The 12,806-nt window shown below is 36.4% G+C and overlaps 1 protein-coding gene across 1 annotated transcript; it reads right to left on the reverse strand.

The window, feature by feature from the left end:
* Window positions 1-29: 29 nt before the first annotated feature.
* Window positions 30-11,622, reverse strand: itgae.2 (integrin, alpha E, tandem duplicate 2). The gene is made up of 27 exons (XM_031572853.2): window positions 11,604-11,622; window positions 10,630-10,737; window positions 9,619-9,740; window positions 9,083-9,234; window positions 7,750-7,903; window positions 7,485-7,638; window positions 7,296-7,366; window positions 6,910-7,057; window positions 6,693-6,829; window positions 6,313-6,456; window positions 5,876-6,091; window positions 5,507-5,637; window positions 4,943-5,085; window positions 4,654-4,805; window positions 3,901-4,020; window positions 3,701-3,771; window positions 3,461-3,596; window positions 3,275-3,373; window positions 3,097-3,176; window positions 2,897-2,977; window positions 2,340-2,409; window positions 2,165-2,260; window positions 2,006-2,041; window positions 1,832-1,912; window positions 1,516-1,605; window positions 1,318-1,428; window positions 30-1,219 (listed from the first exon to the last, which is right to left on the reverse strand). Exons 1-27 carry the CDS (start codon window positions 11,620-11,622, stop codon window positions 1,166-1,168), a joined length of 2,976 nt encoding a protein of 991 aa, XP_031428713.1. The 3' UTR covers window positions 30-1,165.
* Window positions 11,623-12,806: the final 1,184 nt, after the last annotated feature.

Consider the following 12,806-nt stretch of genomic DNA (forward strand, 5'->3'; position numbering starts at 1 on the left):
ATTTAAAACAATAAAGTGACAGAAGAAACTTGATTTAACGTGTTTACTGTTTAAACAATCAAACATTTATGAACATGGTGACAATATTTTGCTGACTGGACTCCAATTCAGGCACAACTTCTCAGATAGCCATGTTAAAAGACATCAGAACCATCAAGATATAGAATACAACAAGACTAATAGCGAAGGACATATGCTCATCCTTAATGTTTATTTATGTTATAAGCAAGTTTATTTTTAAATTTCAATATAGCGCTTAATGTGTCTTAATCTAAATTCAACATTGATCTCAGCTCTACTTTTAAATACATTTAATTCGCTGAAAAACAAATTACAAATATAATTTTCAGAAAACTAAGAACAGTGAAAAATAAAATATGTGACAAACAACTACTTGTAGGCCTATAATACACTGTTATATGAATATGCAGAAACACTCAGTATTGGGGAGTAGTGAACTACATGGAATTAAACGTATAGTTGAACTACATTTTGCAGTAGCATGCTGGTAGTTCAACTAGGCTACATTTATATTTGCATAGTGATTCAAGTAGTTACATAATTGTTTTGCCATATTTTGTGTGGTTAACTACTGAAACTACAAACAATTTTGGGTCATAAAAGGAAAGGAATGATTCTTTATTTTTAACTTTAATTAAACCCCCTTTGACCAGCACCGCCTCCTTTTCCTTACATCCTGACCATTGTAAAGGCAATGCATTGGTCCGGCAGCCACCACCACACACTTGACATTTGCGTAGTGCATGTGCAAATATTCAGAGAAGTTAATGCTATTTTAGAAGTTACCTGGCGAACTGCAATGTAAATTTGATACGAAATTATAACAAAATATAATAGTTTCAACTACTTTCTCCAAGGAGATTCAGTTAACCAAACTAGATTTCTCCCTGGAGTAGCTTTACTGTAGTTCAACTTCTTCCAGTGTGAAATATTTGGTAGCCTGCAAAGCTATATGCTTTCAGAGTAGCTTCCCCAACACTGATGACCCTATTACGAACAGTATGTAGACCTACAACTAAGTAGCTTTAGAAATATTTTTTTTCCAAACATTCATATGAGCGATGCAAAAAGAAATACATTTTACAAACTTGGAGAGCATAGATCAAGTAAATGGGTCATGAGATCGACCCTTACTGAACATCCGTCAGCCGCCATTCTGTCCTTGATCCACTTGATGGCGCCTTCTGAAAAACCCACACTAAAGTGGAGGTGAGAGATCACATATATGTCACACATATACCATATGTCAAATTATCAACAGAGGAAGTCTGTGTGTGTGTTTCACTAACTGATTACCTTAATAAGAATGATAATTATAATGGCTAAGAACACAAAGCCTCCAACGGACCCTCCAATGATTGCTGGCATTGATTTGACAACAGTCAGTTTCCTTATTGTTACGGTCACCTTCATGAGAGAGAGGAGAGAGGTCAAGGACATTCCTATGAGACACAGCAGCCCTTCTATATGAAGTGACTATGAGGTTTTACTTGCCTCCTTCTTCAGCTGACTCCCGTCCAATGCCACATAAGTGTTTTGGTCAAAGCCCAGCTCTCCTTTAACCACAATCTGTTCATCTTTCTCCTATTTTAAAGAACAAGGTTGAAATAAAAGGTAAAGAAATGTTTCTGATAAATCACTACATATTACTTGCTCTGTAACCTGCTCCTGTTCTGAAATGCTATAAATACATTTCAATTAATGATGCTTACAGAAATAATCTGTTTTATTTTCTGTTATGGGGGAATCTCTGAGATGGAAAGGGCTATTAGGACTTAATTCTCTAAATTCACCACAGTAAAACTCTAACCTGTGCTTCACTGATATGCACTTCCATGTTGATGGTAATCTCTTCGAGGTCAGTCTGAATACACTGTATATGGCGCTCTCCCTGGAGGTGAAACAAACACACATTTAAGGCCACACCATTCTCATGATCGCTCTATTTGTTTCAGTTATTTCAGGACTGATTTTAATTTCTTACTTTAATTTCACCTCCATGTTGGGAAATGCAGGCACTCTGAAAAACATGGACACAGTTAACGTTATTTTAAAACGATAATTAGTAATATGGTAAAAAAAAGTCATATTAATAGTAACAGTAATATGATGACATAACAAACTAAGAAAATCTTGAGCGTACCTGAGGAGAGATCTTTGTGATAAACACCCTGGTGTGGGTTGTCTCCAATTTTATAGTGATGGTAATATTCAAATTGGCATCGTCTTTGTTCTGAGGCTGTAAAGGAAATTAGTGTCACATGGTATTCCTATGGAAAACATATAGTTTTAAAAAAAATAGTGTTGTAATTCTGTACCTGAAATTTGATTTCCAATGGTTTAGTGTCCGCCTTGTCCTCATTCTTCAGTGAAGTGGGTGAAGCCTCTCTGCCATGCAGGTACAATAACAGATATCATTACATAGATTAAACTGATCAGTCATAGTTGTGTTGCCTGACAGTACCTGTACACAATACTAATGTACATTAAGAGATTTGGTAGAAAGCTTTCATCCAAAGTAATTTAGAAGTGAGTTGCAACACAAGCAAAAGACACATTGAAGGGAAGCACAGAAAGCAAAGGGCCAAAAAATCTAAACAAAAAAACATGTGCCTCCTGTAACAAAGTATGTTTGGGATTCTAAGCCATATAATTAAATCAAGAGTTATCTGATAGAAAAGAAAATGTGTTTTTGGTGGACTGTGAAGGCAGAAAGATGTGAGCATACAAGGTTACAATTACATGACAACTTTTTGTTTGTTTATTTAATCAAGATGGTGTATGCCCTTAGGATTAGCATTGAAGGTTTTGAGTCAATTTTAACCACCTAAAATTTTTACATCTTCAATGCCCCTGTTTTTCTAGTCACACTCACCCCTCAAGTTCCACTTTCAGGGCATTCTTTATTCCGAATGTAAAATTCCTATGACCCAGGATCTGAGTGCCATTATTGTCACTGTGGTGAAGGAGGGACAATATTTTTAGGAATTATATAAATCAATCCATCACAATACTACTGATAAGTCAAAAGAAGAAGAATTATATAATTTTTAAAAAGTGAAAAACATGACAGACTTTGCTAAGGTGGCCCTGATCTCAGCCGTCTTTAGATCTGATTTTGTCCCCCGAAGCTGCCATGATAGGGTGAAAATGGCCTGAAAATGTAAACCACATATGGAGTTATTTATGCTTTAAATGAATGTTTTAAATATGTTGGAATCACAACATACATATTGAGTACATAACCAAATACCTTAGATGATCTCCGGAAGATTGGTTGAAAAAGTTTACACTTCAGCTCAGAAAATGTTTCTCCGACCTTGTTTTCACAGGAAAATGATCTCTCTGGTCTCTGTAACACATAGCACCAGGTTGAGGCTTTTTAAAAGCCCAGACTAAAAGGCCTAGAAACTCAAACTAGTGAAACAATTTTTGTTACCTTTGATATCTTGAAAAAAAGAAGAACATTGGGATAAGCCAAAGTCAGTGTTGTCTTGTAGGAACTGTATCCGGTGTTTATAAGATTGAAAGATATGTCCAAGTATTGAGTGTCTCCAATTATTATTTTGTTTTTGCTGTAATCATAAAACAATTACATTCTTAGGTCAAAACTATTTTAATATTTTTTTAAAGTAAAACAAATGAACTTACTGTATGTCATGTGCATCATCGTACTAACCTGAGCTGTGAATCTGAAAGGCTTATATTTGCTTGACATGGTTCCTGCTTACACTCTCTCTCAAAAGGAATCTACAGTTTGTACAAAGAATTATATTTCACATGTTACAATAATGTATTCATCCCATACTACATGTGTATCCTGGCTCAGTAGTTCAGTATATCGGTCTCACAAATGTATGCAAACAATGACAAACGTACCACTGCTGATATCTCAGTTGGGGTAAATGCATCCAGAACATAATGAAGTGCTGTCGCTGAGTTTGATTGCAGACTAAAATTCAACTTGACTTGGATTGGTGAAAAACAGTCAAAGCAGGGCTTCATGAAAGATGAAATAAATTAGCTTAATCATGAATCGCCAATTGATTCTCATTAAAGCACTTTGAGCTGCATTCTTTTGCATGAAAGGTGCTATATAAATACATTTTTATTATTATTATTATTATTATTGACATTAGATTAGGGCTGAACGATTAATTGCATTTGCGATTTAATCGCGATATGATAGAACGCGATTTTCTAACCGCAACGTTCGCGATTAAAAAACGTGGTCTAAAAAAAAAAAAAAAAAAAAAAATTTTTTTTTTTTTTTTTTTTAAGATGATACATTTTGCACACAGTGTTTAAAAAGTGCATGCCTAGTGTTTATACTTAAAATGACTTTTTTAAATTACTTAAATGCACAGTGGTTCTTGTTTCTGTAATGAGCAGTTAAATAAAAATGTAAAATATGGGAAAGAATATTTTACAATAAATGTATCTAATGTTGGTCATATTTAAATAATTCATTACGTTTTGTTGGGAAAAAAAGAGGATAAAAAAAAAATCGCAATTAGATTATTTTCCCAAATCGTTCAGCCCTACATTAGATACATTCTTTGTAGACTCAGCATTGTTGGTTGACTACAATCTTTTTCCTGAAAGGTTTTCTCATTAGGTGAAAAGGCATACCAGAAACAGCAAGGTGATACTGGGGATGCACTCAATATCTGGTGTCAGGTCAAAAATGTCCTGTCTTGATGCCTTGTTATCAGAAAAGGTAAGATGCTTCTCGGCTTGACCATCATCCAAGTCAATGTGGTATAGAATAGGAATGCTAGAGACTAAATCAACATTAAAAATAATAGCAATTTTATTTTATTCAAGACTGTCCCAGCAAGATAATTTAATTAGTGTGAATGTGATGTGTATCTACATATATATTCTACTTTATTAAAATATGGGATTAATCAGTTCTTACCATCAACAGGCTTTCTGGGTGCATCGAAACAGATTTTGAGTTTAATCTTTAACTTTTCTGAAATGACTGAGGCCTGATGAGACAGGGGAATCATTGAAGGAACTGTGCTGATTTTGGGTTCAAGGACAACCACAGGAAGTGTCCTGTTGAAAATAGAAATGACAGTGAGTTAGTTTCACTGGAGTTCTGCTGCATAATTTTCAATAGTAATCACACAAAAATCTGGAATGGACAACATTGATGCTTCGAATAACAAAATATCACTTGCATACAACAGCGCTCAGTGTTTTTGCAATATTTTGAACAGAATTTGAGATCATGATTTCAAAATCTTGATCTCAATCCTCTTTATCTGCTTCTGAAAGAGTGACTGATGGCTTATTCACTAAAAACATGACTTTTCTGACCACTTACTTAAAGACAGAGACCTTCTTAAGGATTGACTTGTGGATTATTCACTAAAAGCGTATAACTTTTCTGACCACTTACCTAAATACAGAGACCTTCTGAAGGAGTGACTAGTGGATTATTCAATAAAAATGTATGACTTTTCTGACCACTTACTTAAAGACAGAGACCTTCCCTTCACTCCCAACACTGATATATTCCTGCCGGTTTGGCCCTGCTTCAGCCATGGGGCTCACTGATTGGCCAAAGTATTTTAGCGTCATGCCCATTTCTGCTGCTGAAATTCTCTTTGGAGAGAAGAAAAGCAATAAAGCAAATACATGTCAGCTGATCTGAATGGACACAAAGACTACTTTTAATCCCTGTTGTGCTTAATGACCATCACTGACATATTTTAACAACCCCTTCAAGAATATGTCAAAAGTATGGTTTTTACTGGTGTGGAAACATCCTGGCCTGCTCCTCTGGGGGAAGGAGAAACCATAAGTGTGGTGGAACTGTAAACCAAAAACATGCTGGGGTTACTTGTGAGTGTTGCTGATGGAGGCCATCACTGAATCCATTGTAAATATAGATGCTCCCAGATGTCCCTGAATCTCCTTCTTCAAGAGGGGCTCCAACAGCCACATCGTTGTAGTTGTTCCCATCGATGTCTCCAATGTTTGCTATGGCAGACCCAAATCTAGCAAAAGCATATTTAGGCAGCCCAGACCACTCCCAGTCCTGCTTTTGAAATCCATGCTGTTACAGAATTGAAAGACATCATCATCATTATCATCTGTCCAATATAACAAAAACAGGATAACAAAAGAGATCTTCTCCAGTCTGTATCCAGTTGATATTCCTTTATACCCCTCATAGCAAATGTCACTTTTTGATAAAAAATCATTCAGTGACCCACATACCAATAAGGTCATCCAAGTATTAATATTCAAAAAGTTCACTTCCCAGTATTCACTTACCTGGTGCAATTTATAAACATAAACTTTCCCCTCTTCTCCGTCTCTATGAAAGTATGGAGCTCCAACTAATAAATAGTCTGTTTTTTGGATGTTGTCTTTTTCCACATTCAGGACACAGAGAACAGACCCAAAGTATGAGCCCACCTATAAAGCAGAATAAGACATAATAAACTGACGTGACATATGATGTGCTGCGCATTCTCTTTCAGGACTTTACATAATTACATTTCTGATCAGTATAAAAAAACAAATGAAACAAAGAATGAATCATCATAGAAAGCACATGTGACCAGGGGAACAACCAGTTCTCCTTCAGAATGACATGAGGATGGAATATCAACGATTTACAGCTTCTATGAGTGCACATAGGATTCGCATACCTGGTCTCCAAGCAATGACTGTTGCAACTTATGTGTTTGTCCATTGAAAACAAAAACTCCTCCTGTCAAGTTGTATCTGGGTGCCCCAGATAGGTAGAGAGTTTCACTAGAGTTCTGTGCAGATGTCACACTGTAGCCTACAAGCAAAGTTGATGAAGTAAGTGCCTTGATCAAATGGCCCAGAAGACCTCAGTTGACAACATTGTAAAACTCTTACCCAAGTATGAAAACCTCTGTTCTTTCCCAGATGTCTTTGGTTCACTGTTTGTTACGTTAAGAAATGCTGTTTTGTTGGTTTGTATATATTTTACTATCATTCCTCCACTCCAGTCAAAGGCACCTACTGCCCCAAAAAGAAGGGATCGCTGCAAAATATTTGATTGTCATTAAAGTATTCTGTGAATGAGGCCATGTTTACTGATACGTCAATACAATATATTTCTCCAATTATTACAAGAGCAGAGAGAAAATGTGTGGTGCAAACATCCTTCAAAGTTACTTGAACACATACATGCATTGCTACATTAACTGTAAAGTATATTTTCTGTCCACTAAACATCTTAAAAGCTAAACATATATGAAAACCTTAAATAGCAAACTCACATCAAGGGCAATGTGTGAGCTGAACCCAGCCTCCGCTAATTCATACTGGAATCCTACTCCTTGATTAGTGCCTACACAATCATGTTAAAAAATAAAAAAAATAAATACATGTCACGATTTGAGTGGGAAAATTTAAATCCCAACAAATGGGGGTCAGTTCAAAGTGTAATACCAAAGAAGCTTGCTTACCCTCTATCCCAACAATGCCTTGCTCTATTCTTGACAGAATGTTACTCAGTGCATTATAGTTATCAACTCCAAAAAAATGGTCATCATCTGGGTCTGATGCAATCTCTCTCATCTCTTTCAGCGCTTTGTCTTTTGCCAGTACATCAGGCCCAACCTGCAAAGGCAAAATAGTTCAGCCCTGATTCGGCTCCTTACCAAAAAAAATAATTTTTAGGGTTTATTGACACTGTTGTCAATGTTGAGGTCATAAATGTGTCAAACTCACCCCTATTGCAAAGCGGGTAATGCCTTTCATTTCTGGTTTCTGCAAAACCGTTGTCAAATTCATATCGTCCTGAAATGTAACTCCATCTGTCACCACAATTATAAATTTCTTAGCCCCCGCCTTTGATCCGTTTTCAGGGACAAAAACCTGTTCACTGAATACAAAAATATATATTGACACAATAGCTCAAGGTATTAACTACACACAAGCAAACACAGATTTGTAGATTACGATTATGGGACAAGTGAAAAATGAAAAAGCACACTACAATGTATTGAGTGTGTAAATTTGGCTATTATGTTATGGTGAATGATATTTTAAAGATGGAATATGTAGTTCAGATGTCAAAACAAACTGTTTCTATAGGTAGACCTTTACTCATGCATTTACACTGAGATATAGCATAATCAGAACATTTCATGAGTATTCAGGGAGCATGGTTCATTTTGCGCAGTAATTGAACAGGACAATTATTGATGAATTGGCTCAATTTTAGAATCTAAAATTTGAGTTGAAATATTTAGGAAGGTTGAACAGCGTTCATCAGACATTCAGATTGATGGTGCCATTAGGTTCCATTTACAGCTCTGGTGTTTCCTTCTTCTGCACTGAGGATTTTTGCATAATATGAAGTTTGAAAGAGAAACAGAGAGTGAGTGAGTGATAGAGAAATGTGAAACTCTGACTTTAATCAAGTATGTATGTGTGTTAATCATATGCCTTTGTAAACTGAAACATGTCCTTTCTGTCTCTGTGTATCTTTGATTCTTAAGTGCTGACATAGACATAAAGAACATGGCATTATGCCTTCTTTCTCTTTATCTCTCTCTGTTCTCTGTGTCTCTATCTTTCAATCTATCAGTCTTGACATACCTTTCTTCTTCCTTTTTGCCCTCCTTCTCCTTTGTTTCTCTCTGCATGCTTTGAATTGCATCAGATGTCCTGATCTTTTACTTAATATTTATTTAGAATTTTTAACTTTTACTTTGCATGCACTGGTATTTCCTTCAGTTACCTACAGTCCTACTAGTTACCCTATTATGATGTCACAATGGCCCAATGTAAGTCTATGGGAGAAACTGAATTCATTTTTCTTTAATATCTTACAAAAGTATAAAGTTCAGAAAAATGAACGATGCATAGCTTAAGTGTCCATTATAAGACATACGCGACAAAGTTTGAATGAAATCTCTGTGTTAAGCGGTTCAAGCTGAGTAAATCACAAAAATTGTTACAAAGAATAATAAGAAAAAGCCACAGTGCTTTGCATGCACTGTAAATATTATTAATATTGTTTATCAATTTCACAGGAATACTGTTTAGTAGTACTTACAGAACATGATTGATGGCTGTAGCGGTCACAGTAACTCGTGTTATTTGCTCTATGCCTGGAATCTTGCCAATGGCTTTGGTTGCATTATCATTTTCCTTCAGTGAAAGTTCAGTTCTGGCGAAATTTCCATATTGTACAACTGCAAAGTTGCACTGATGAGAAGATGACAGTATTACATTTGTCATTACTCAATACCTCTAACATTGTTACAACATGTACATAGTATTTAAGACTCATTTATTAGCATAGTCTATTTTTAACAAGGAATAATAAATCAAATCCATAATGCTTCTACAGTACTTAAAGACTAAGGTTGGAGGTAGTGACAGGTTGGGTTAGAATCAGGTTAGCGAACAGGTTAGTTGGGAGTTAAGGCCAGTTGACAGGTATTTGATAATTAATATATGATATATATGTAGAGTCATCCACTTCAGAAATAATAAGCACCAGTGCAGTATGCATCTCAATTACAGTTAGTGTTACTGTCAATATGAAAATGATGAAAAAGATTAGAGAAGAAACTGTTTCATACTTACATCAAAACATTTTGCCCAGGTATTATTCATAACTTTAACAATGAACTCTTTGGCATGTTCAAAGTCAGGAGGATCAATGCTTCCGGAGCCATCAAGCACAAAGGCAATCTCTGTTCCTGGATCTTTAAATTAGAAGGATGAAACAGTTGATCATAAAGAGAAGACTTTGGAACCAGAGGGCACGGTCAGGATGTGCTGTATGCAATTGTGCTGTATTTGAATCAGAATTACTAAATTCCAAATGAGGCTATAGAATAAAAAGATATTCATTGTCAAATCATTGTTATCACTAAATTACTATTAAAATAATATACTATTGAATGAATATTTCAATGTGACCTAAACATCATTGTGTATTGGTTATTTCACGGTTCTCTAACTGAACTGAACCAAGATATAATGCTTTTGTTTCCAAGACAATAGTCTGCTCTAAGATCTTATGGGATGTTCAGTTTCAATGAACATAATTGTTAAAATATAAATGAAACAAGCTACTGTATACAATGCACAGAGCCCCGGAAGGGACGTAGAGAAAAAAAATCTGTTGGTTAGCTATTTGCATACTGCGTGCACAATCAGTCAAGCAGTCGCTCAGTCGCATAAACTCAACAAGCAAATATGAACCAAAGAATGGACATTCAGGGAAACACTCTCAGCCCTGTTTCACTTGGCTGTAGGCATGGTTTTATGGAGTGAGAGAATTTCAGTAAAGTTGGAATATTCACTGATTTGAAGTTACCAGATCAATATGTTATGAGTAAAAATGCTTTTCAAACTCAAACAACGCCTCTTTCCAACTGTAAAGTACACAATAAGCTCAAATCTAATTGTCATCAAAAGGACCTGTCCCCGAGCTGGACAAATAACATTTATCGCTCTGTGCATTTGACTGTCAAGACAGGTGTGTCGAGCTGACCCAGAAGAAAAATAGGCTAGGCTACATCGTTTTTTTTTCTCCATGTCCTGTTCCAGGGCTTAAGAAAAATATTAAGCATTAAGAAAAGAAAATACCATCATCCTCATCTTCGTCATCGTCGTTGTTGTTGTTGTTGTTGTTGTTGTTGTTGTTTCTGTTTGCTGAAAAATGTAAATTCACAATAAAATAGGCACATAAAATAGCTTAACATATTCTCAACAAGGGCATAATAACCTCTTTAAATATATACTGGTAGTGGCATGTGTCTTTAACCAATCATGGAGTATGGAGGGGGGTGGATCTGGGATGCCAGACACCACCGCTGAGCCTTCTGGAGGCGTCATGGGCCTAATTCAACAAAACACTGATGAAGGACGGAGCCTGCCTGAAAACCCCTGTGAAATGCTCACGAAGGCAGCCTTGTTGTTTTTGTTGTATCCTGCTGCTCAGGTGTTATGGTTGGGCACTCATGTTGTTGTGTTTAGCAGTTGTGGGCTACAGACAGTGCATGTTGTACCATGAAGGAGGGCCTTTACGGATCCCAGGTACAACATGCAGCGATTGTTGTGGCTGTCACTAACCTGTTGTGTATTGTTGTTGCATCCTTTTACTCATGTTTGGGTGGTTGTTATATTGATTAGGTTAGGTTGTTGGATATGAGTACGTATGAGTGACAGTGAGAGGATTTGCCACTGTGGGAAGTCCCCAACCAATAGAAGGTACATATTTTCCTGTGTATAACTAGAACTGTGTGTACTATGTGTACTATGACTACTAAGAATATTAGACACAGAAAAGGGACCTTTTCAAAGGTCTCTGGGGGTTAATCTTAATCAATTAATTTAGTTTCAACCCACTGTAAACTACTTTGGTTAAAACTTTATTTATAATTATGTATTATAGGCTATTGATCAGGTAATGTGATCTGTAGCATTGTGACTCAAATATTTAAACATTCTGACAATTTATTAGGCATGATTACAATCTTTCCCAGTAACCGTTTGGTGCCCTGGTTGATTTTTGTGTAATACCCTAAAATGTATTAAATTCCATTTTTGATCAATCATACCTTCTTTAGCAGGATACATTGGTGTTTCCTGGCTTGAATACAGACACCGACCATTTAAGTCCTGTTTCTTCGATACTCTGGTTTTTATCTGCTGACAAACCTGAGGGAATAAAAGGTGGAAAGGCAGGGGAATGTAAGGTTGAGATGCCAGCATATGCCATCATAACTATGTCTGATGTCCATATGCTACTGCACATCCTTTAGAGGCAGTGCTGTAGTGGTCCCTGGAGAAGTGGGTATTCTCTTCTTCTTTTTTTTAAGCAGCCCATACAGCACAGGATAAACGCCCTGTTTTGAGAAGTGGGTATACGCAATGCTGACTGAAAAAGAAGTGGGTATACTCCGTATACCTGCGTATACCCTGGACTACACCACTGTTTAGAGGGGATGTATTGCACCAGGATTGCCCTGAAGTAATAACTGGTTTTGAAGACTACGTATCCATTGTATTTCTAGTTAGTTGCACGATAAACTGACATAATGCTAAACATATAATATGATGGACAACCGACTGAGCAAGCGTCTATATAAAAAATATGTTCACTGGCCTACTTGTTCACAGCATTTCCAAATAGGCCTCCTTATTTGGTAAGGACATGCAGACAGTGAAAAAGTGAACCCTGCTGTCTGACGCCAACAAGGGGAAACTGTGGGTTTTGTGGAGAAACGGTGAACACACGCTGTCTGGTCTGTGTTCTGACTGATATGCACTAGAATGCTTCGTGATTCTCGTACGATATTTGCAGACATGCACTGCAAACCTGAACTTATCTAGACATTTTCCGGAGAGTAGCAGCTCAACAAAAACTAAGCCAGAGACAATTTACCACAATTTACCACATCATGAGTTGATTTAGAATTCTAAAAAATAAATGTCAGACCACTAGAATGCACTGAAAATTTTAAAAAAAGCATTTGAGTGTCTTACAAAAAAGCTAAAGCATTAATGTGCTAAACAAAAGTCAACACAGCAAAGGTTTGGTTTACCCACATATCTAGTGTTCACTGAATTATCACTACCTTGTATAAAAGCATTATATAATAAGACCATTCAACATACCAGGTGCTGCTCCCCCTCTGTTTTTCCGGACAACTTGCTAGCGGCTGATTGGATGGGTCTCACACTCTTTGGTGCAATATCTCCTGCAATATAAGACATGTGAGCTCTAAGAAATTGTCTTTCTATCATTTTTCTTCTCAAAT

The sequence above is a fragment of the Clupea harengus genome, chromosome 9, assembly GCF_900700415.2.
Source record: "Clupea harengus chromosome 9, Ch_v2.0.2, whole genome shotgun sequence".
Lineage (NCBI taxonomy): Eukaryota > Metazoa > Chordata > Actinopteri > Clupeiformes > Clupeidae > Clupea > Clupea harengus.

Excerpts from the sequence above, each read along its gene's own strand:
- itgae.2 (XM_031572853.2), bottom strand. Across the intron at positions 1,913-2,005 it reads AACATGGAGGTGAAATTAAA|GGAGAGCGCCATATACAGTG; the intron begins GTAAGAAATTAA and ends TTTCACCTCCAG. Across the intron at positions 1,220-1,317 it reads TAATTATCATTCTTATTAAG|TGTGGGTTTTTCAGAAGGCG; the intron begins GTAATCAGTTAG and ends CCTCCACTTTAG.